The sequence below is a fragment of the Hordeum vulgare genome, unplaced genomic scaffold, assembly GCF_904849725.1.
Source record: "Hordeum vulgare subsp. vulgare unplaced genomic scaffold, MorexV3_pseudomolecules_assembly, whole genome shotgun sequence".
Taxonomy (NCBI): domain Eukaryota; kingdom Viridiplantae; phylum Streptophyta; class Magnoliopsida; order Poales; family Poaceae; genus Hordeum; species Hordeum vulgare.
This window is the reverse complement of record NW_025422708.1, coordinates 19,580-43,041: the sequence shown is the minus strand read 5'-3', so window position 1 is coordinate 43,041 and position 23,462 is coordinate 19,580. Positions and strand designations below refer to the sequence as shown.

General features: G+C 37.3%; 5 protein-coding genes and 4 non-coding genes across 9 annotated transcripts; 6 read left to right on the top strand and 3 right to left on the bottom strand.

Annotated features, from left to right (window-relative positions):
• Positions 1-2,520: 2,520 nt before the first annotated feature.
• On the top strand, positions 2,521-4,490 carry LOC123423040 (ATP synthase subunit beta, chloroplastic). The gene has a single exon (XM_045107776.1). It carries the CDS (start codon positions 2,902-2,904, stop codon positions 4,396-4,398), a length of 1,497 nt encoding a protein of 498 aa, XP_044963711.1. The 5' UTR covers positions 2,521-2,901; the 3' UTR covers positions 4,399-4,490.
• A 701-nt stretch (positions 4,491-5,191) lies between these two features.
• Positions 5,192-14,876, top strand: LOC123423042 (photosystem I assembly protein Ycf3). The gene is made up of 3 exons (XM_045107778.1): positions 5,192-12,635; positions 13,395-13,622; positions 14,346-14,876. The coding sequence occupies exons 1-3, from the start codon at positions 12,512-12,514 to the stop codon at positions 14,504-14,506; spliced, it is 513 nt and encodes a 170-aa protein (XP_044963713.1). The 5' UTR covers positions 5,192-12,511; the 3' UTR covers positions 14,507-14,876.
• TRNAF-GAA lies at positions 8,858-8,930 on the bottom strand. Its single transcript has one exon. It is a non-coding gene; the product is annotated as a tRNA-Phe (tRNA).
• TRNAT-UGU lies at positions 10,527-10,599 on the top strand. The gene has a single exon. It is a non-coding gene; the product is annotated as a tRNA-Thr (tRNA).
• TRNAS-GGA lies at positions 11,815-11,901 on the bottom strand. The gene has a single exon. It is a non-coding gene; the product is annotated as a tRNA-Ser (tRNA).
• A 104-nt stretch (positions 14,877-14,980) lies between the features above and the next one.
• LOC123423036 (photosystem I P700 chlorophyll a apoprotein A1) lies at positions 14,981-17,430 on the top strand. The gene has a single exon (XM_045107773.1). The coding sequence runs from the start codon at positions 15,178-15,180 to the stop codon at positions 17,428-17,430; it is 2,253 nt and encodes a 750-aa protein (XP_044963708.1). The 5' UTR covers positions 14,981-15,177.
• LOC123423038 (photosystem I P700 chlorophyll a apoprotein A2) lies at positions 17,360-20,505 on the top strand. The gene has a single exon (XM_045107774.1). The coding sequence runs from the start codon at positions 17,456-17,458 to the stop codon at positions 19,658-19,660; it is 2,205 nt and encodes a 734-aa protein (XP_044963709.1). The 5' UTR covers positions 17,360-17,455; the 3' UTR covers positions 19,661-20,505.
• Positions 20,506-20,510: 5 nt separating this feature from the next.
• Positions 20,511-20,582, top strand: TRNAR-UCU. The gene has a single exon. It is a non-coding gene; the product is annotated as a tRNA-Arg (tRNA).
• Positions 20,583-20,601: 19 nt separating this feature from the next.
• LOC123423039 (ATP synthase subunit alpha, chloroplastic) lies at positions 20,602-22,325 on the bottom strand. Its single transcript, XM_045107775.1, has one exon. The coding sequence runs from the start codon at positions 22,220-22,222 to the stop codon at positions 20,708-20,710; it is 1,515 nt and encodes a 504-aa protein (XP_044963710.1). The 5' UTR covers positions 22,223-22,325; the 3' UTR covers positions 20,602-20,707.
• Positions 22,326-23,462: the final 1,137 nt, after the last annotated feature.

The window sequence follows — 23,462 nt, the reverse complement described above, 5'->3', positions numbered from 1 at the left end:
TTATCTAGTTCTAGCATGTTGACTCACGATTACGCCTGTTAAAAGTTTCAAACGTCCTCTTTTTTGAAATTGAAAGAGAGTCTTATAAAAAGGTCTAACTTCCAAACTATGTCTTTTTTCATTCATTCTCCTTTAGTTTTTTTCTCTATCTAGAAGTGGAATAGAATAACCCGGTTGAAGGGTAATGATCATACGTCTGTAATGCATTGTACGGCCCAGAATAGGTCCTATTCTTCTACCTTTTCCAGGTAGTCGATGGCTATTCACAGCTACCACCTTAATCCAAAGAAGAGTTTGAACCAATGCTTTATTTCTGTCTTAGTGAATCCCGATTCGACATTAAAAGTATATTGATTCTTTCCCAATAAACGAAGACTTTTTTCTGTAAATACTGCGTATTTGATTCCATTATCATATGATACTACTATATTTTATTATTTTCTTTTTATTTCTTTATTGTATTATACCTTAATATATATATATATTCTAGATATATAGAATAGACGAATCTCGATTTGTCAAGTCTCATGATCATATCATGATCTATTTTTATTCGGCTCAATCTTTTTTATAAAAAAAAAGATTGAGCCGAGTTTAATTGCAATCAATTAGAAGAATAAAGAAGAATTACTGCATTTCATAACTTATTTTTTTCTCTTTTTATTTCGTTTATTTTTTTTTAGACCTTCTTATCGATAGTATCTACCGGCTCGAACTCGAATTTGATCGCCTTCCATACTTCACAAGCTGCGGCTAGTTCAGGACTCCATTTGCAAGCTGCTCGGATAATTTCATTACCTTCGCGAGCAAGATCACGCCCTTCGTTACGAGCTTGTACACAAGCTTCTAAAGCCACTCGATTAGCTGCTGCACCAGGTGCATTCCCCCAAGGATGTCCTAAAGTTCCTCCACCAAATTGTAATACAGAATCGTCCCCAAAGATTTCGGTCAGAGCTGGCATATGCCAAACATGAATACCACCTGAAGCTACCGGTATAACACCTGGCATGGATACCCAGTCCTGAGTGAAAAAGATACCGCGAGCACGATCTTTTTCAATAAAATCATCGCGCAATAAATCAACAAAACCTAAAGTCATTTCGCGTTCCCCTTCTAACTTACCTACTACTGTACCGGAGTGGATATGATCTCCCCCAGACATACGCAATGCTTTAGCTAATACACGGAAATGCATACCATGATTTTTCTGTCTATCAATAACTGCATGCATTGCACGGTGAATGTGAAGAAGTAAGCCATTGTCGCGGCAATAGTGAGCCAAAGTAGTATTTGCGGTGAATCCCCCGGTTAAGTAGTCATGCATTACAATAGGAACCCCTAATTCTCTCGCAAATACAGCTCTCTTAATCATTTCTTCACATGTACCCGCAGTCGCATTCAAGTAATGCCCCTTGATTTCACCGGTTTCGGCCTGTGATTTATAAATAGCTTCGGCACAAAAGACAAAACGGTCTCTCCAGCGCATAAATGGTTGTGAGTTTACGTTTTCATCATCTTTGGTAAAATCAAGTCCACCACGTAGACACTCATAACACGCTCTACCATAATTTTTTGCGGATAATCCCAATTTTGGTTTAATAGTACATCCCAATAAAGGACGGCCATACTTGTTCAACTTATCTCTTTCAACTTGGATACCATGAGGCGGGCCTTGGAAAGTTTTTGAATAAGTAGGGGGAATTCGTAGATCCTCCAAACGTAGAGCACGTAGGGCTTTGAACCCAAATACGTTACCCACAATGGAAGTAAACATGTTAGTAACGGAACCCTCCTCAAATAGGTCTAATGGATAAGCTACATAACAGATCCATTGGCTGTCTTCCCCAGCAACAGGCTCGATGTGATAGCATCGTCCTTTGTAACGATCAAGACTGGTAAGTCCATCAGTCCAAACAGTTGTCCATGTACCAGTAGAAGATTCGGCAGCTACTGCAGCCCCTGCTTCTTCGGGCGGAACCCCAGGCTGAGGACTTACTCGGAATGCTGCCAAGATATCAGTATCCTTAGTTTCATACTCTGGGGTGTAGTAAGTCAATTTATAATCTTTAACACCAGCTTGAAATCCAACACCTGCTTTAGTTTCTGTTTGTGGTGACATAAGTCCCTCCCTACAACTCTTGAATTAAGAATTCTCACAATAACAGGGTCTACTCGATGTTAATTAGGCGTAAATGAAACTTTAGCAAAAATCTCGTAAAACAAAAAGGATATTCAATTAATATAATATCAACTCATTAAAGAAAATTGAGGGCATGCTTAGGTTAATGAATATGTTTCATTCATATATAATGCGTACACCCTGTGTATGTTCTATCCTATAGGAATTCCACTATAGGAATTCGATAGGAATTGAGTTGTTGTTATGGTAAGTTAACACGGTTCGTTATTAAACCATGGATTTGATTTACCAAATCCATCATTATTGTATACTCTTTGATAGGTATAGCGCAACCCAAATTAATCCCTAATCCTTATTTTACAAGTTCTTAATAGGTCTCTTTTCTTATTTGGAATGCAAATACCTAACTAAATACTAATAAAATTCTTTGTTGACAGCAATCTATGCTTCACAGTAGTATATATTTTGTATATCGAAGTCCTAGATAGGAAAGTAGAGTAGGCACAGATCCTCCACAAAAGGCAAAATGTATATGAAAAAAAGATTGATTGAACTTTCCAACGGACTCATTCCATGAGTAAACGATTGAATGGGATTCGCTTGGGCAACGAAATCAAGTCCTGGTCCCCTTTTCTCTCTTATTGAATTAACTAATTCATTTCCTTTTTACTTTTGGATTTTTTTTGATTTGATTTGGCATTATTCAACAATAAAAAAAGAAAAATTTCGACAAATTCCTTTTTTTTAATTATGTGATAATTATGAGAACCAATCCTACTACTTCTCGTCCCGGGGTTTCCACAAGTGAAGAAAAAAGTACAGGTCGTATCGATCAAATTATTGGACCCGTGCTGGATGTCACTTTTCCCCCGGGCAAGTTACCTTATATTTATAACGCTTTAGTAGTCCAGAGTAGAGACACTGCCGATAAGCAAATTAATGTGACTTGTGAGGTACAACAATTATTAGGAAATAATCGAGTTAGAGCTGTAGCTATGAGTGCTACGGACGGGTTGATGAGAGGAATGGAAGTGATTGACACGGGAGCTCCTCTCAGTGTTCCGGTCGGTGGAGCTACTCTCGGACGAATTTTCAACGTTCTTGGGGAGCCTGTTGACAATTTGGGTCCTGTAGATAGTAGTGCAACGTTCCCTATTCATAGATCTGCGCCTGCCTTTATCGAGTTAGATACGAAATTATCCATCTTTGAAACAGGTATTAAGGTCGTCGATCTTTTAGCTCCTTATCGACGTGGAGGAAAAATAGGACTATTTGGGGGGGCTGGAGTAGGTAAAACAGTACTGATCATGGAATTAATCAATAACATTGCTAAAGCTCATGGGGGCGTATCCGTATTCGGTGGAGTAGGGGAACGGACTCGTGAAGGAAATGATCTTTATATGGAAATGAAGGAATCCGGAGTAATTAATGAAAAAAATATTGAAGAATCAAAGGTAGCTCTAGTCTATGGCCAAATGAATGAACCACCGGGAGCTCGTATGAGAGTTGGTTTAACTGCCCTAACTATGGCAGAATATTTCCGAGATGTTAATAAGCAAGACGTGCTTTTATTTATCGATAATATCTTTCGTTTTGTTCAAGCAGGATCAGAGGTATCCGCTTTATTAGGGAGAATGCCCTCCGCAGTGGGTTATCAACCTACTCTTAGTACAGAAATGGGTTCTTTGCAAGAAAGAATTGCTTCTACTAAAAAGGGATCTATAACTTCGATTCAAGCAGTTTATGTACCTGCGGACGATTTGACCGACCCTGCCCCTGCCACAACATTTGCACATTTGGATGCTACTACCGTACTTTCCAGAGGATTAGCTTCCAAGGGTATTTATCCAGCAGTAGATCCTTTAGATTCAACATCAACTATGTTACAGCCTCGGATCGTTGGCAACGAACATTATGAAACTGCGCAAAGAGTTAAGGAAACTTTACAACGTTACAAAGAACTTCAGGACATTATCGCAATTCTTGGCTTGGATGAATTATCGGAAGAGGATCGTTTAACTGTAGCAAGAGCAAGAAAAATTGAGCGTTTCTTATCACAACCGTTCTTTGTGGCAGAAGTTTTTACTGGTTCTCCAGGAAAGTATGTTGCTCTTGCGGAAACTATTAGGGGATTTCAACTAATCCTTTCCGGAGAATTAGACGGCCTACCTGAACAGGCTTTTTATTTGGTGGGTAACATCGATGAAGCTAGCACGAAAGCTATAACCTTAGAAGAGGAGAACAAATCGCAGAAATGAAATTAAATCTTTATGTACTGACTCCTAAGCGAATTATTTGGGATTGTGAAGTGAAAGAAATCATTTTATCCACGAATAGTGGCCAAATTGGCGTATTACCAAACCACGCCCCTATTAACACAGCAGTAGATATGGGTCCTTTGAGAATACGCCTCCTCAACGACCAATGGTTAACGGCGGTTCTGTGGAGCGGTTTTGCGAGAATAGTTAATAATGAGATCATCATTTTAGGAAATGATGCGGAACTGGGTAGTGATATTGATCCGGAAGAAGCTCAAAAGGCACTTGAAATAGCCGAAGCTAACTTGAGTAAAGCTGAGGGTACGAAAGATTTGGTTGAAGCGAAGCTCGCTCTCAGACGAGCTAGGATACGAATCGAGGCTGTCAATTGGATTCCCCCATCCAATTGAAGACAATCCAGTGGTTTATAGTTGATACAAAGAAAAAGGGAAGAGGGGTAGAAAAAGTTATTAGATAGCGAAGCGAAGTAAGTCCAATGCTATCTAGTAATTTTTCTACCTACTTACCTACTATTGGATTTGAACCAATGACTCCCGCCGTATGAAAGCAATACTCTAACCACTGAGTTAAGTAGGCAATTTATCACCACAAAGGAAGACCCATTACTTCGATCGATTATATATTGAATCCCTTTTCTAAGCAATACCGCTCTGTTATTGGTCTGTTATATACTAAATACTAAACTAAATACTAAACAGATACAGATCAAAGGGATATCCTCTGGCATTAGAAAATATTCATCTTGACAAGAAATTCTCTATATGTTAAGATATCTCTGATAAGGGCTATAGCTCAGTTCGGTAGAGCAACTCGTTTACACGTGCGCCAATGCTTTTCAAAGGAGCTTATTATGCAATGAACATAATCGATCTTATTGCAAAATCAATGTCTTACTTCATAGATTCGAGAGAATAGGAGAACAGTAGCCTGACAAACAGTCGGTTCAGTCCGATTCAGGTGCCAATTCAGGTGCCTAATCAAATAGAACCCTTATGGATTTGCTAGTTGATAAGGTAAATATCCAGCCCACTAAATGCTAGGCGTAATGAGGATAAGGGCCTCCAAAAAACTTCTTTTCGTTCTATGAACTTTAAGGTGTATGAAGTCTCATAGTTAACTCTTGCAGTGGAACGATAGAGACTCCATTTCACTTAGGTTGATTTAATTTAGACCAGAGGCAGACCTAAGTCAAGGTAATCCTCCTTTGAAACACTTTGGTATTGCTCCTAGATAGATCATAATACAAAAAATCAATCAGAGCACAGGGAGCCATCTCATTATCTTTCCGTAAAGAAAAACTATGGTGGACTAACTGATCTTTAAATCAGTTTATGAAAGAGCCCAATGCAAAAAAATGCATGTTGGGTCTTTGAAACAGTTCAAATCATTTCGATAATAATCCGTTTGATCTGTTTTACCGAGAAGGTCTACGGTTCGAATCCGTATAGCCCTAATATGCCCTTTTTTCTATTTTAGGATCTCTATCCTATGTTTTCTTTAGTTTAGTATAGTTTTCATTTTCGCATTAGTATTTGTTTATAGACTGGATAGGCGCCTGCGACATAGAATAGAGATAAAAGCATTACCAAAGGCTCATTCATCGAAAATCAAAATCATACAGACAGGAAAAGAAAAACGAAAAATAGAAAAAATAAAGTAAAGAGTAAATAAGAAAACAGAATATTCTGTCTCATAGTTCTGAAATAGAGTTCTTTATTTTTATTTTTATAGTATTACTTCTCATTATACTGCATAGATTAGTCCTACTATCTTAATTAGGTTCTAATTATTCTAATTAGTAGTATTCTCATTTTTATTTAATAGTCTCTTATTATTATTAAATAGTAAATAAAGGATAGAGCTATTCTTTTTTTATAGAGATTCTAGAGAAAGCGAGACAAAGTGAAACGATAAAGTTTTCTTTATATAAGAATTAGATCTACATACACCATATCTAAATAGAATGGAAATCCAAAAGAAAGGGAGTTGGGATTCCATTGGATGAATCTTTAAAGAAGATGCAGCACAGAGGAAACAAAGGCTAAACTAAGCGCTTTTGTTTGAACAAAAAAGATTCTTGTTTCACCGAGGAAAAGAGAGAAGTTCTGGATAAATTGACAATGCTGAATTGAATTGACTAATTTAAGTTCCGCCTATTCCACATTAATGGGAGTACATTATGTTTCTGCTTCACGAATATGATATTTTTTGGACATTTCTAATAATAGCAAGCCTTATTCCTATTTTGGCATTTTCGATTTCAGGGCTTTTAGCCCCGGTTAGTGAAGGACCAGAGAAGCTTTCTAGTTATGAATCGGGTATAGAACCCATGGGAGGGGCTTGGGTACAATTCCGAATACGCTATTATATGTTTGCGCTCGTTTTTGTTGTTTTTGATGTGGAAACCGTCTTTCTATACCCTTGGGCAATGAGTTTCGACGTATTGGGTGTATCCGTTTTTATCGAAGCTTTGATTTTCGTGCTTATCTTAGTTGTCGGTTTAGTTTATGCATGGCGAAAAGGAGCCTTGGAATGGTCTTAACTGAATATTTAGACAAAAAAAAAGAAGGAAAAGATTCTATTGAGACAGTTATGAATTTGATTGAGTTTCCCTTACTTGACCAAACAAGTTCCAATTCTGTTATTTCAACTACACTAAATGATCTTTCGAATTGGTCAAGACTCTCCAGTTTATGGCCCCTTCTATACGGTACCAGTTGTTGTTTCATTGAATTTGCTTCATTAATAGGTTCACGATTCGATTTTGATCGTTATGGATTGGTACCAAGATCAAGTCCTAGGCAAGCAGACCTAATTTTAACAGCCGGTACGGTAACAATGAAAATGGCTCCGTCTTTAGTGAGATTATACGAGCAAATGCCTGAACCAAAATACGTCATTGCTATGGGAGCCTGTACTATTACAGGGGGAATGTTCAGTACGGATTCCTATAGTACTGTTCGGGGAGTTGATAAGTTAATTCCTGTGGATGTCTACTTGCCGGGCTGCCCTCCTAAACCGGAGGCAGTTATAGATGCCCTAACAAAACTTCGTAAGAAGATATCGCGAGAAATAGTTGAGGATCGAACTCTATCTCAAAATAAAAAAAGATGTTTTACTACCAGTCACAAGCTTTATGTTAGGCGCAGTACTCATACAGGAACTTATGAGCAAGAATTGCTCTATCAATCACCATCGACATTAGATATATCTTCTGAAACTTTTTTAAAATCCAAAAGTCCAGTACCTTCCTACAAATTAGTGAATTAGGAGGGGGGGGCTCTTTTGTGTAGAAAAAGAAAAAGCAGAGCAATCTTTCAAACTTGCATCCGAAATGGGAAATATTTATACAAAGAGGGAGAGATGAAGACAATGCAGCAGGGTTGGTTATCTAATTGGCTAGTCAAACATGAGGTGGTTCATAGATCTTTGGGCTTTGATCACCGAGGAATAGAGACTTTACAAATAAAAGCAGGGGATTGGGATTCCATTGCTGTCATTTTATATGTATATGGTTATAATTATTTACGCTCCCAATGTGCTTATGATGTAGCACCCGGTGGATCTTTAGCTAGCGTGTATCATCTTACAAGAATACAATACGGTATAGATAATCCAGAAGAAGTCTGCATAAAAGTCTTTGCCCAAAAGGATAATCCTAGAATTCCGTCTGTCTTCTGGATTTGGAGAAGTGCCGATTTTCAAGAACGCGAATCTTATGATATGGTGGGAATCTCTTATGATAATCATCCGCGCCTTAAACGTATCCTAATGCCTGAAAGTTGGATAGGCTGGCCCTTACGTAAGGACTATATAACCCCCAATTTTTATGAAATACAAGATGCTCATTGAATGATAAGAAATTCGTGCTCACTTATACAACACAACTCCAGATTTTATTCAAGTCAAGGAATATTTTTAGGTTCTTTTCCTAGATGAAACGGAATACCTATTTATAATTAATTCCTATTATACAAAAGCATTCCAGATAGACTGAGCCAAAAAAGGGTTTCATTTGGATTCCCCTATTTTGAAAATCACATATTAATTTCCTTCATATGAACAGAAAAATAGGATGACTCAAAGAAGTTCTCTACCAGGAACTTTGTATCGCGCACATGACTTAGCACAACTAGGAAAATAAGATAAGATAAAGATAAGCAAGACTAAAAAAATATTCGTCGGAATAGTGGAATACAAAATAAAGAAACGCAAAAAAATAAAGGGGAACCTAATCTCACCCCCTTCCTTATCATAAAGAAAGGGTATATTTTAAAACTTCTCTAAAAAGAAGTGCCTCTATATTTATATTATAGATTTATCCACTTAGATGAATAAATCATACTCTATCTATATTATATATTATTAATAAATATGTATCACAATCCATCTCGAGGTATTTGGATCAATACCTATTCGGTGGATCTTTTTTTTTCTCTGCCAGGAACCAGATTTGAACTGGTGACACGAGGATTTTCAGTCCTCTGCTCTACCAACTGAGCTATCCTGACCTTTTCTTGTGCATCATCCTAGTAGAGTATTTGTATCTATGTCAATTAAAAGGACTAAAAAATCAATTAAAGTATTTCAAATTCAAAATTTGAAAGGGGGGGGGTAGCCCTATGCATTGTGCATGGTTTACTTAAATAATACTTAAAAATAGAGTGAATAACCAAGATTTCTTGCCGATACTCTAATAAAAAAGAAATCTATTCAATGAATAGGATAAGATCCATTGAGTTCTCTTCGCATTCCTTTCCTTTGTGAAAGAGTAGAATGAGAAAGCTAATGAATCTTAAACCCATTGATAAAAAGAAAAAAAAAGAGGATTTGGGGATAGAGGGACTTGAACCCTCACAACTTAAAAAGTCGACGGATTTTCCTTTTACTAGAAATTTCATTGTTGTCAGTATTGACATGTAGAATGGGACTCTCTCTTTGTCCTCGTCCGATTAATCCACTTTCTTTTTAAAAGTTCTCAAAACTTTGAATTTGAATTGAAGAATTTGATTATTCAATATTCGAATGGAGTGGATTCACAATAATTCAAAATAAAATTATGATATGAGTTTTTTATTTCATAATCATTTCGAATTTTATTTTGAAATTTTAAAAAAGATAAAGAACCTATATTATAATATGAGTTCTGTGATTAATCGTTTGCTATGTCAGTATCTATACGTGTTTATTAAATGTATAAAGTATAAAACCCCTCTTTCTCTAATTTAGAATTAGAAGGAATTCCACTAACAACACAACGTAATTAACTCGATTCGTTAGAACAGCTTCCATTGAGTCTCTGCACCTATCCTTTTCCTTTGTATTCTAGTTCGAGAATCCCTTCTCAAAACACGGATTTGGCTCAGGATTGCCCTTTTTTAATTCCAGGGTTTCTCTGAATTTGGAAGTTACCACTTAGCAGGTTTCCATACCAAGGCTCAATACAATCAAGTCCGTAGCGTCTACCGATTTCGCCATATCCCCACTTCCCTCTTCTTTGAGACCAGGATTCCTTGTGTAATTTCATCCATCTCTTAGTTTTTTTTTTGAATCATTGAGTTCATCACTCAACGTAGTCTAGCAGTTCAGTTCGACTCTATTTGAGAGACCCCGCTTGCTTATTGCAATTCTGAATTACATTGATTCTATCCTTGATGTATTTGCAATTCAATCCGAATCAATATATCCAAAACTTTTTATCTCCCCCACCTCCCGTCTTACTTTTTTATAGTATTCGAAATTATACTATAACGCTGGATATTTATTCTTTTTTTCTAATCAGAATTATCAATTTTATTTACTCTGACTTTATGTTCCCCTTAGTGAAATATTAATCCTCAAATTATTAACAAATAATAAAGTCTATAATGATCGAATGAAAATACCCATAAAGTCTATAATTTTCTTTTTAAATATCCTATAGTTAAGCATATCAAGCTAACTTTATCTTTAAGAAGTTTTAGTATTTTTTTATTTAGTATTTTTTTATAAGTAGAACTTCAAATTTAGAACTAGTTAATAGCTAAGAGTAATAACTAATATCTGAGATTTTACGGATTTCCTATACTATACCTATTTCTATTTGTTACACTATTTCCGTTATGTAAGCCCACTTAGCTCAGAGGTTAGAGCATCGCATTTGTAATGCGAGGGTCATCGGTTCAAATCCGATAGTCGGCTTTTTTTTTCTCTATCGATGTTCTACGAACAAGAATCTCTTTTTTTCCGAATTAAATGGAGAATCCAGGATCTTTTATGTTTTTTACCTTACTATTTTGCTAGATACAAAACAATAAAATAAATAATATATATACAAAAAATACAAAAAATACAGATTTTGATGAAATTCCATTTTTTGTGGTACTTTAGTTGATTTTACTCTGTTTATCCTGTAGTTTAATTCAGTTTTAATTTCGATGTATTCTGTAATGTAAATACAATGAAATTAATTGTGTAAAATGAAATTTCAATAAAAAAAAGGAGTCTTCATGTCCCGTTATCGAGGACCTCGTTTAAAAAAAATACGCCGTTTGGGAGCTTTACCAGGACTCACTAGAAAAACACCTAAATCCGGAAGTAATCTTAAAAAAAAATTCAATTCTGGGAAAAAGGAGCAATATCGTATTCGTCTTCAAGAAAAACAGAAATTGCGTTTTCATTATGGTCTGACAGAACGACAATTACTTAGATATGTACATATCGCTGGAAAAGCAAAAAGGTCAACAGGCCAGGTTTTACTACAATTACTTGAAATGCGTTTGGATAATATCCTTTTTCGATTGGGTATGGCTTCAACCATTCCTGGGGCCCGCCAATTAGTCAACCATAGACATATTTTAGTTAATGGCCGTATAGTCAATATACCAAGTTTTCGTTGCAAACCCCGAGATATTATTACTACGAAAGATAACCAAAGATCAAAAGGTCTGGTTCAAAATTATATTGCTTCATCGGACCCGGGGAAATTGCCAAGCCATTTGACGATTGACACATTGGAATATAAAGGACTAGTAAATAAAATCCTAGATAGGAAGTGGGTCGGTCTCAAAATAAATGAGTTGTTAGTTGTAGAATATTACTCTCGTCAGACTTGAACTTAATGAAAAAAGGAAAGGTTCATAGAATTTTCTTCCCCTTCCCCTTTCCCCGAACTAAATAGCCCTAAGACCATTACCATTAATTCGTATTTTCCCATCAACTAGCTAAAATTGATTAACCCTAGGATTAGGATCCTTTTTGCTTTTTTCCTCTATGTTTACATACCACAGTAATTTGCTATAGAGAATTTTTAATTTCTATTAAATAAAAATAAGATAATATAAGATATTATTACTGGAATAAATTGCTATTTGATTTGATACATTGTGATCCTTAACGTTGATGAATTAAGAAAAACGGAAAGAGAGGGATTCGAACCCTCGGTAAACAAAAGTCTACATAGCAGTTCCAATGCTACGCCTTGAACCGCTCGGCCATCTTTCCTACATAACTTATTATGGAAAATAAACTGAGTGAATAGCGAGTTTTCTTATTCCTGCAGTACAGGTACAACCGCAACCGCTCGGGGGTTCCCTAGTTCTATTGGAAAAATTCCTTTTGATCTAGGTGGAAGGATACAGGATTTTTTACTAGAAATTGCGCTCGCTATAAAATAAAAGTTTTAATTTAGGTTTTCCCGCAACTAAAGAAAAAGAGAATGCAAGAATTCTTCTTATTGCATAATAAAATAAAGAAACCTTAGAATTCCGTTTGCATAAGATACGCTACACCATTGAAATCAAAAATAGAGTATGAGACAATTAATAACTTTGAAAACACGAAATAGTTGATGACATAAGTTGTTGTTCAGAAATAGGAAAGTGGAATGAAATCCAGTCTTAGTCAAATATTGCATATCTCTTCGTGTCCAAGCAGAAGGAAAAGGATACAATTTGAGCTGAGCGGAAAATCCATATCTCTCTTATCCATTTAAAACATATGGATTTAGAGCATATGGATCAATCTATTTATAATTATAAGAATCGAATGTGTTTGTTTTTATGTTATTTTGTGAAGGAATGAAAACAATTCTATATAGAATGGCTTGGGAATTATGCCTAGATCCCGTGTAAATGGAAATTTCATTGATAAGACCTTCTCAATTATAGCCAATATTTTATTGCGAATAATTCCGACAACCTCAGGAGAAAAAAAGGCATTTACTTATTATAGAGATGGTGCGATTTGACTCTTTTTTTTTTTGCTTTTTTTTAGACCTACCTATACCTCAGTCTTAGGAAAAAGAAAAGGGGTTGGCATAGAGAGAACCAAATTTGTAAAGCAAGCAAACCCACGCTTCGGGAAGGTGAGGCGAACTAACAATTCCTTCCGTCGTGTATCCTCGATTGATGCGGCTTCAGATACTTCAATTGTAGATTTGAGTATTGAGCGAAAGGTTACACCTACAGGATATGGTATGGTATGGATTACAGGCCACTCTATTAGTATCCGTAGGCAGCATAGGGGAGAAAAGCACTACACCTAGAAATAGGAATCAACAAGAGAAAAACTTTGGTAGAAATTACCCCTTTCCTGATCGGTATCAGGGCTGGGAAGAATGGTTGGGATAACAAACAACCATCAGGTTTGTACTTTGGATACCCCTATAACCATCAAAGATCGTTGAAGTAGCTAATTCCTCTAAATAGGAGGCGTTGAGAACAAAGAAATTATTGGAGCTATCGTTTTCCTCTAGCATTAATAGAATTCATTGGTGTTAAGAAAAACCTCTTGTGGGAAGGTTGGCTAGAGATTTCTTGGAAAAATACCAGCCCCTTTCGGTTCATAATGAGACGGGACTAATTCTATTTTGATTCTATAGATTAAGATTATTTCGCTTAGTACTATTATGTACAGAAGGGAGGAGCCGTATGAGATGAAAACCTCATGTACGGTTTTGGAACGGAGATTTTTTGAATAGAATGAACGACCGTAACGGATGTTGGCTCAATCCGAAGGAAATTATGCGGAAGCTTTGCAAAATTATTATGAAGCTACGCGACTAGAAATCGATCCCTATGATCGAAGTTATATACTCTATAACATAGGCCTTATACACACAAGCAATGGAGAGCATACAAAGGCTTTGGAATATTATTTCCGGGCACTAGAACGAAACCCCTTCTTACCGCAAGCTTTTAATAATATGGCCGTGATCTGTCATTACGTGCGACTATCTCCACTATAGAAAGACAAAAAAAGAGAGGATCAAATTTTCTAGTAAATACTGGAAAAAAGGGCTTTCTACATAGGGATCGTAAAAACAACGATTTTTCCCTATCAGCTGTAGGAAGGAAGGACACTTCACGAGAATCAAAAAACGAAGAAAGTATGGCCTATACTACTACTCTATGGATAAAGTTTCTCAAATTGATAGAGAAAGCACCGTAAAGATCAATTAGTGAGCGACTGGGTCGATACAACTAAAAAAAACTGCTTACTTATCCCATGATATGGGGCAAAATTTAGGAATCCGCTTATGTAATAGAGCCGATCCACTAAGGGATTAAGCAGCGGTGTAGTATCAGATCCCAAAGATAGTAAGTTCTTTTTTCTTTCTTATGGAAAAAAGTCTTTTTCAAGGATTCTATAGAGATTTCATATATGAAACCGGGATAGTTACCTTTCAGAAAATTTGAACGAAGGCTCTATATCTATCTATGCTTCATTCTTCTGAAGGTGGGAAAAAAGATCAAACTAATTATTGAGAAAAATTAGGGTTTGAAACTTAGGTAATTAATTTCTTCTGCTTAACACAAGAACAAATTGGATCGATTTTTGATAAATCGAATTCAGTTAAGATAGGGGAAATTAAGATAGCAATTTCTGAGCCGTATGAGGTAGGAAACTCTCAAGTACGGTTCTAAGGGAAGGAACTGCCTATTCCGACCGAGGAGAACAGGCCATTCTAGAGGGTGATTCGGAAATTGCGGAAGCTTGGTTTGATCAAGCTGCTGAATATTGGAAACAAGCTATAGCGCTTACTCCGGGAAATTATATTGAAGCACAAAACTGGTTGAAGATTACGAAGCGCTTTGAATTTGAATAAGACCATGCTCCTTTTTTTTCCTAAAATGGATGGTTTGGTTGTTGATCCATTAATCAAATAAATTAGGTCGTAAGATCGAATCAAGAATTTCATTATATCCATTTCTTATACCTTCTATTTTATAAGATATTTCATAAGAATAAACCATAGGGATAGGGTCTAGAATAGAAGTAATAAAGTGAATAAAAAAAAGGGGGCCAATCTAAATATTGCTAATATATTAGAACCATCTTATTAATAATTCTAATGAGTTATCTTGGAATTTAGAATCAAATAAAAAATAAAAAACCCTATATTATGCTCAAGGAAAGTAGATATAGATAGGAGCTTATGCCCTAAAAAAAAATACACTAGTTTCTTAAATTTAAAATAAAAAAGATTTTTTCTTACGCCGAGAAATATTTGTTTTTTCAAGATAAACAATGTCCGTTAGGCACCTAACCTTTATGTCATAATAGATCCGAACACTTGCCTCGGATTGACTTTAATATATAATTGCTCCAGTGAATAACTAAAAAAAAAGAAGGGTGGTAGTATAGTAAAGAAAAGAACTAATCACAATATCTATCTTTCAAAATCTATCTTTCAAAATCTATCTTTCAAAGATTCACTAAAAAAAAAGACAGTTGGCGGGTCTCTTTGTATGTCTTGTCCGGAAAGAGGAGGAGTTAATGATTATTCGTTCGCCGGAACCAGAAGTAAAAATTGTTGTGGATAGGGATCCTGTAAAAACATCTTTTGAGGAATGGGCGAGACCCGGCCATTTCTCAAGAACACTAGCTAAGGGCCCTGATACTACCACTTGGATCTGGAACCTACATGCTGATGCTCACGATTTCGATAGTCATACTGGTGATTTGGAGGAGATTTCTAGAAAAGTTTTTAGTGCTCATTTCGGGCAACTTTCCATTATCTTTCTTTGGTTGAGTGGCATGTACTTTCATGGTGCCCGTTTTTCCAATTATGAAGCATGGCTAAGTGATCCTACTCACATTGGACCCAGTGCTCAGGTAGTTTGGCCTATAGTAGGGCAAGAAATATTGAATGGTGATGTAGGTGGGGGTTTCCGAGGAATCCAAATAACCTCTGGTTTTTTTCAGCTTTGGCGAGCATCTGGAATAACTAGTGAATTACAACTCTATTGTACTGCAATTGGTGCATTGGTTTTTGCAGCGTTAATGCTTTTTGCTGGTTGGTTCCATTATCACAAAGCCGCTCCCAAATTGGCCTGGTTCCAAGATGTAGAATCCATGTTGAATCACCACTTAGCGGGATTATTAGGACTTGGGTCTCTTTCTTGGGCGGGACACCAAATTCATGTATCTTTACCAATTAACCAATTTCTTGACGCTGGGGTGGATCCTAAAGAGATACCACTTCCTCATGAATTTATCTTGAATCGGGACCTTTTGGCTCAACTTTATCCTAGTTTTGCCGAAGGAGCAACCCCTTTTTTCACTTTAAATTGGTCCAAATACGCAGAATTTCTGACTTTTCGTGGAGGACTAGATCCAGTAACCGGTGGTCTCTGGCTGACCGATATTGCACACCATCATTTAGCTATTGCTATTCTTTTCCTAATCGCAGGTCATATGTATAGGACCAACTGGGGTATTGGCCATGGACTTAAAGATATTTTGGAGGCTCACAAGGGCCCATTTACAGGACAAGGCCATAAGGGTCTTTATGAAATCTTAACAACGTCATGGCATGCTCAATTATCTCTTAACCTAGCTATGCTAGGCTCTACAACCATTGTTGTAGCTCATCATATGTATTCTATGCCTCCCTATCCATACCTAGCTACTGACTATGGTACACAACTTTCCTTGTTCACACACCACATGTGGATTGGCGGATTTCTAATAGTCGGTGCTGCTGCACATGCAGCAATTTTTATGGTAAGAGACTATGATCCAACTACTCGATACAACGATCTATTAGATCGCGTCCTTAGACACCGCGATGCAATCATATCCCACCTTAACTGGGTATGTATATTTCTAGGTTTTCACAGTTTTGGCTTGTACATTCATAATGATACCATGAGTGCTTTAGGCCGTCCACAAGATATGTTTTCGGATACCGCCATACAATTACAACCTATCTTTGCTCAATGGGTACAAAATATCCATGCTACTGCGCCTGGCGTAACAGCTCCTGGTGCAACAACAAGTACTAGCTTAACGTGGGGAGGCGGCGAGTTAGTAGCAGTAGGTGGCAAAGTGGCTTTGTTACCGATTCCATTAGGAACCGCAGATTTTTTAGTCCATCACATTCATGCATTTACCATACATGTGACTGTATTAATACTTTTGAAAGGTGTTTTATTTGCTCGGAGTTCCCGTTTGATACCCGATAAAGCAAATCTAGGTTTTCGCTTTCCTTGCGATGGGCCTGGCCGAGGGGGAACATGTCAAGTATCTGCTTGGGATCATGTTTTCTTAGGTTTATTCTGGATGTACAATGCAATTTCGGTAGTCATTTTCCATTTCAGTTGGAAAATGCAGTCGGATGTTTGGGGTACCATAAGTGATCAAGGGGTGGTAACTCATATTACAGGGGGAAACTTTGCACAGAGTTCCATTACGATTAATGGGTGGCTTCGAGATTTCTTGTGGGCACAGGCATCGCAAGTCATTCAGTCTTATGGTTCTTCATTATCTGCATATGGTCTTTTTTTCTTAGGTGCTCATTTTGTCTGGGCCTTCAGTTTAATGTTTTTATTCAGCGGCCGTGGTTATTGGCAAGAACTCATTGAATCTATCGTTTGGGCTCATAACAAATTAAAAGTTGCTCCTGCTACTCAGCCTAGAGCCTTGAGCATTATACAAGGACGTGCTGTAGGAGTAACCCATTACCTTCTGGGTGGAATTGCCACGACATGGGCATTCTTCTTAGCGAGAATTATTGCAGTAGGATAGTGGCTAGGAGGATTTGAAAGGCATTATGGAATTAAGATTTCCCAGGTTTAGCCAAGGCTTAGCTCAGGACCCCACTACTCGTCGTATTTGGTTTGGTATTGCTACCGCACATGATTTCGAAAGTCATGATGATATTACTGAAGAACGTCTTTATCAGAACATTTTTGCTTCTCACTTTGGGCAATTAGCAATAATCTTTCTATGGACGTCCGGAAATCTGTTTCATGTAGCTTGGCAAGGAAATTTTGAATCATGGATACAGGATCCTTTACACGTAAGACCTATTGCTCATGCGATTTGGGATCCTCATTTTGGTCAACCCGCTGTGGAAGCCTTTACTCGAGGAGGTGCTGCTGGTCCAGTGAATATTGCTTATTCTGGGGTTTATCAGTGGTGGTATACAATAGGATTACGCACCAATGAAGATCTTTATACTGGAGCTCTTTTTCTATTATTTCTTTCTACGCTGTCCTTAATAGCGAGTTGGTTACATCTACAACCCAAATGGAAACCAAGCCTTTCGTGGTTCAAAAACGCGGAATCTCGTCTCAATCATCATTTGTCAGGACTTTTCGGGGTAAGTTCTTTGGCTTGGACAGGACATTTAGTTCATGTTGCTATTCCCGCATCCAGGGGGGAGTACGTTCGATGGAATAATTTCTTAGATGTATTACCCTATCCCCAGGGGTTGGGACCCCTTTTGACGGGTCAGTGGAATCTTTATGCCCAAAACCCTGATTCGAGTAATCATTTATTTGGTACCGCTCAAGGAGCGGGAACTGCCATTCTAACTCTTCTTGGGGGATTCCATCCACAAACACAAAGTTTGTGGCTGACTGATATGGCTCACCATCATTTAGCTATTGCATTTATTTTTCTCATTGCCGGTCACATGTATCGAACTAACTTCGGAATTGGGCACAGTATTAAAGATCTTTTAGAAGCGCATACTCCTCCGGGGGGTCGATTAGGGCGTGGGCATAAGGGCCTTTATGACACAATCAACAATTCGATTCATTTTCAGTTAGGTCTTGCTCTAGCTTCTTTAGGGGTTATTACTTCCTTAGTAGCTCAACATATGTACTCTTTACCTCCTTATGCATTCATAGCACAAGACTTTACTACTCAAGCTGCTTTATATACTCATCACCAATATATTGCGGGGTTCATCATGACAGGGGCTTTTGCTCATGGAGCTATTTTTTTCATTAGGGATTACAATCCGGAACAGAATGAGGATAATGTATTGGCAAGAATGTTAGACCATAAAGAAGCTATCATATCTCATTTAAGTTGGGCTAGCCTCTTTCTAGGATTCCATACCTTGGGCCTTTATGTTCATAACGACGTCATGCTTGCTTTTGGTACTCCAGAAAAGCAAATCTTGATCGAACCTATATTTGCCCAATGGATACAATCTGCTCATGGCAAGACGACATATGGGTTCGATATACTCTTATCTTCAACGAATGGCCCCGCTTTCAATGCGGGTCGAAGCCTATGGTTGCCCGGATGGTTGAATGCTGTTAATGAGAATAGTAATTCGCTTTTCTTAACAATAGGACCTGGGGATTTCTTGGTTCATCATGCTATTGCTCTAGGTTTGCATACAACTACATTGATTTTAGTAAAGGGCGCTTTAGACGCACGCGGTTCCAAATTAATGCCGGATAAAAAGGATTTTGGGTATAGTTTTCCTTGTGACGGCCCAGGGCGCGGCGGTACTTGTGATATTTCTGCTTGGGACGCATTTTATTTGGCAGTTTTCTGGATGTTAAATACCATTGGGTGGGTTACTTTTTATTGGCATTGGAAACATATCACATTATGGCAGGGCAACGTTTCACAATTTAATGAATCCTCCACTTATTTGATGGGATGGTTAAGAGATTACCTATGGTTAAACTCTTCACAACTTATCAATGGATATAATCCTTTTGGGATGAATAGTTTATCGGTATGGGCTTGGATGTTCTTATTTGGACATCTTGTTTGGGCTACTGGATTTATGTTCTTAATTTCTTGGCGGGGGTATTGGCAGGAATTAATTGAGACTTTAGCATGGGCTCATGAACGCACACCTTTAGCTAATTTAATTCGCTGGAGAGATAAGCCTGTGGCTCTTTCCATTGTGCAAGCAAGATTGGTTGGATTAGCTCACTTTTCCGTGGGTTATATATTCACTTATGCAGCTTTCTTGATTGCCTCAACATCAGGCAAGTTTGGTTAATTTAGTTTGTTTTTTTGTACTGTATCAGCACCTAGTTCATTACTCTTGATAGAGAGGGAGGATCCGCCTTCTTAAATTTCTTTTTCTATTTATTTTTCCATCTAGGATTAGAACCGTATACTTGATAATAATAGCAACGGCACATTATGGCAAAAAAGAGTTTGATTCAGAGGGAGAAGAAGCGGCAGAAATTAGAACAGAAATATCATTTGATTCGTCAATCTTTAAAAAAAAAGATAAGAAGCAAAGTTTCTCCCTTGAGTTTGAGTGAAAAAACGAAAATGCGAGAAAAATTGCAATCCCTACCGCGTAATAGTGCACCTACACGCCTTCATCGACGTTGTTTTTTGACCGGAAGACCTAGAGCTAACTATCGACATTTTGGGCTATCCGGACACGTACTTCGAGAAATGGTTTATGAATGTTTATTACCGGGTGCAACAAGATCCAGTTGGTAAGGATAAAATACCCTTTCGTATTTGTATGGATTTCTGGAATTGATAATCATAGAGGAGCCCTCTTTACCATTCTGTATAAATGGACTATTCTATTTGTATAGATATGGTAGAGGGACGTATCGAACCCTCTTTTATCCACTAGTTACCCCTCTTTAGTTTAAGAGTATAGAGCAGTTTGGTAGCTCATAAGTCTCATAACCTTGGGGTTGCGGGTTCGATTCCCACTACCGGCCCCATACTCCTTCTTTAATGATATATGCATGATATATACATCATCCATTTGTATCTGGATTTTTTGATTTCCTAAAAGAGTTTTGGTCTAACAGTTTTTTCTCGGAAGAAGACAACAAATAAAAGAAAGAATAAAAGAAAGAATAAAATACGAAAGAAAAGCGTCCATTGTCTAATGGATAGGACAGAGGTCTTCTAAACCTTTGGTATAGGTTCAAATCCTATTGGACGCAATCTTATTTCTATCTATTCTTTAAATAACTATACTAAACTAAAAACAAAGAAAACTTTTTTGCATGATTCAAATAACAAGAGTAGACATGCAAAATAACAAGAGTAGATATGCCAAATTTATTTGTTACTGAAGGGAAAACCGTTCCAGCTGTTCCTGAATAGCTTCCTTCAAAAGGATTTCCGCTTGCTCGGTGAATGTCTTGCTAGAAGATATAATTTCTTGGAATTGAGGTTTAGTATCTTTTAGGTGTTTACGTAACTCATCCAGAAATTTATTTACCTGTTCGATTTCTAACGAATCAAGATATCCTCTTGTTCCGGTATAAATAGTAGCTATCTGCTCTTCCACTGGGAGAGGATTTGCCTGGGATTGTTTAAGCAATTCCCTTAATCGTCGACCCCTTGCCAATTGATTCTGACTTGTTTTATCGAGAGCAGAGGCGAATTGTGCAAAGGCTTGTAACTCTGCGAATTGAGCTAGTTCCAATTTTGATTTGCCAGCTACTTGTTTCATGGCTTTAATTTGAGCCGCGGATCCTACTCTGGAAACAGAAATACCCACATTAATAGCGGGTCGAATTCCGGCATTGAATAGATCCGCCGATAAGAATATTTGTCCATCTGTAATGGAGATTACATTAGTAGGAATATAGGCGGAAACGTCTCCAGATTGAGTCTCAACTATTGGTAAAGCGGTCATACTTCCTTCGCCTAAAAGAGAATTTAATTTAGCGGCTCTTTCTAAAAGGCGTGAATGCAAATAAAAAACATCCCCTGGATAAGCCTCACGGCCGGGAGGTCTTCTTAATAGAAGGGACATTTGGCGATAAGCTTGTGCCTGTTTGGAGAGATCATCATAAATTATTAAAGTATGCCGTTCGCGGTACATAAAATACTCAGCCAGGGCTGCTCCCGTATAAGGAGCGAGGTATTGTAATGTAGCAGGTGAATCCGCCATTTCAGCTACTACAATAGTGTATTCCATGGCCCCCTCCTCATGGAAAGTAGTTACTACTTGAGCTACGGAGGATGCTCTTTGACCGATAGCTACATAAACACATATTACACCTTGCCCTTTTTGATTGAGAATTGTATCTGTAGCTACTGCTGTTTTGCCAGTCTGTCTGTCCCCAATAATTAACTCTCGCTGACCGCGCCCTATAGGAATCATCGAATCGATAGCAATAAGCCCTGTTTGAAGAGGTTCGTATACGGAACGCCTGGAAATTATACTTGGAGCAGGAGATTCAATTAAGCGAGATTCGGAAGCTATAATTTCGCCTTTCCCATCAATAGGTTTAGCCAGAGCATTTACAACACGACCCAAGTAAGCCTCACTCACGGGTATCTGAGCAATTCTTCCTGTTGCTTTTACAAAACTGCCCTCTTGTATCATCAACCCATCGCCCATTAATACAATCCCAACATTTTTGGATTCCAAATTCAGAGCAATACCCCTAGTACCTTCTGCAAATTGGACTAATTCACCCGACATTATTTCACCAAGACCTATAATACGAGCAATCCCATCCCCCACTTGAACTACGCGACCTATATTCTCAATCCCTACTTTCCTATTATATTGTTCAATACGTTCGCGGAGAATTTTATGAATTTCGTCGACTCGAAGGGTTGCCATTAGTGTTTCTTGACTCTTTTTTCGAAAGCAAGGGGAAAAATAATGCCTAAATTCTAAACGAAAGTAGAAGTTCAAGGCCTAATTAATTTAATTATCTCTTCCATTCCAGGGACCCGAGAATGCCAATATTAGCACGAATCGTACGGAAATGTAACTCGGTATTCAAACAACTATTCAGAGTTCCTAGAGCTCCTTGTACGGCCTGTTGGAAAACCCGCTGTCGGACCTGATTCATTGCCCTTTGTTTTTCAAAATAAAGGGTTTCGTTTTTAGACTTTTCTAATTGTTCCAAACTAATAGAAGTAGCATTAATCAAATTTGCTTTTTCTCGTTCTATCTCAGAGTATCCATTCATTCGATACTCATCCGCTTCTAGTTCGACTTTCTGTAATCGAATCCGAGCTTTTTCGAGTTGCTCAATGGTCCCTCTACGCAATTCTTCTGAATTTCGAATAGTACTCAAGATCCTCTGTTTTCGATTATCTAATAAATCTTTTAATGAAAGTAGATTATTTTGTAAGTTTACAACTTTTATGATCTCTTCCCGAACCAAACATGAATCTTTCGATTCATTTGGCTCTCACGCTCCTTTTTTTCTTTTTTTGCTATAGCAATTTCCATATCTTTTTTTAAGTATAAGTAATGAGCCTATCCTCTATCTTATTTTTTATGTTTATATTTCAATATACCGAAACCTATATAAGACTAGATAAATATTAAGAGGACTCTTCCGCCTAGATAAAAATATATCATGGTCAGCAAAGTTGTTTCTTTATTTATATTTGCCCTTTAGTTAATAATTTCAATTTCATTAAGAAAAACTAACTAAATAAATGGAAAATGAAAATTAATAGAATTCTTTTTTTTTTTTCTTCAAATCCAAAAAATTTCTCTTTTTTATACATAGGTCGTCGATTCGGCATTGGTTAAAAAAGGGCAGGGTGCCCCTTCTTTTTTTTTCTAGTAAATAGTTCAAACCATTTTATCGATATGAGTGTTCTATATCAGATAAATTTTACATTAGCTATTTCCCGTTTAAATTCGGTACTAATACTAATATAGTTGTAGAAAGAGTACCTCTTTTTGCCTGGACTTCAAGCAGTTTAGCTTTAACCGTGTTAATGGTCTCACATTCTTGGTTTATAGAGAATCAAAATTGATTTACCAATGAGTCGCGAAATGCTATGGTTCTTCCATATGATTTCTGAATTTATTCAGAAGTAATTCGTCGAGATCGTGC

Excerpts from the sequence above, each read along its gene's own strand:
- LOC123423040 (XM_045107776.1), top strand. The coding sequence starts at position 2,902 with ATGAGAACCAATCCTACTACTTCTCGTCCCGGGGTTTCCACAAGTGAA.
- LOC123423042 (XM_045107778.1), top strand. The coding sequence starts at position 12,512 with ATGCCTAGATCCCGTGTAAATGGAAATTTCATTGATAAGACCTTCTCA. Across the intron at positions 12,636-13,394 it reads ATTTACTTATTATAGAGATG|GGATGTTGGCTCAATCCGAA; the intron begins GTGCGATTTGAC and ends AACGACCGTAAC. Across the intron at positions 13,623-14,345 it reads TATGGCCGTGATCTGTCATT|ACCGAGGAGAACAGGCCATT; the intron begins ACGTGCGACTAT and ends CTGCCTATTCCG.
- LOC123423036 (XM_045107773.1), top strand. The coding sequence starts at position 15,178 with ATGATTATTCGTTCGCCGGAACCAGAAGTAAAAATTGTTGTGGATAGG.
- LOC123423038 (XM_045107774.1), top strand. The coding sequence starts at position 17,456 with ATGGAATTAAGATTTCCCAGGTTTAGCCAAGGCTTAGCTCAGGACCCC.
- LOC123423039 (XM_045107775.1), bottom strand. The coding sequence starts at position 22,222 with ATGGCAACCCTTCGAGTCGACGAAATTCATAAAATTCTCCGCGAACGT.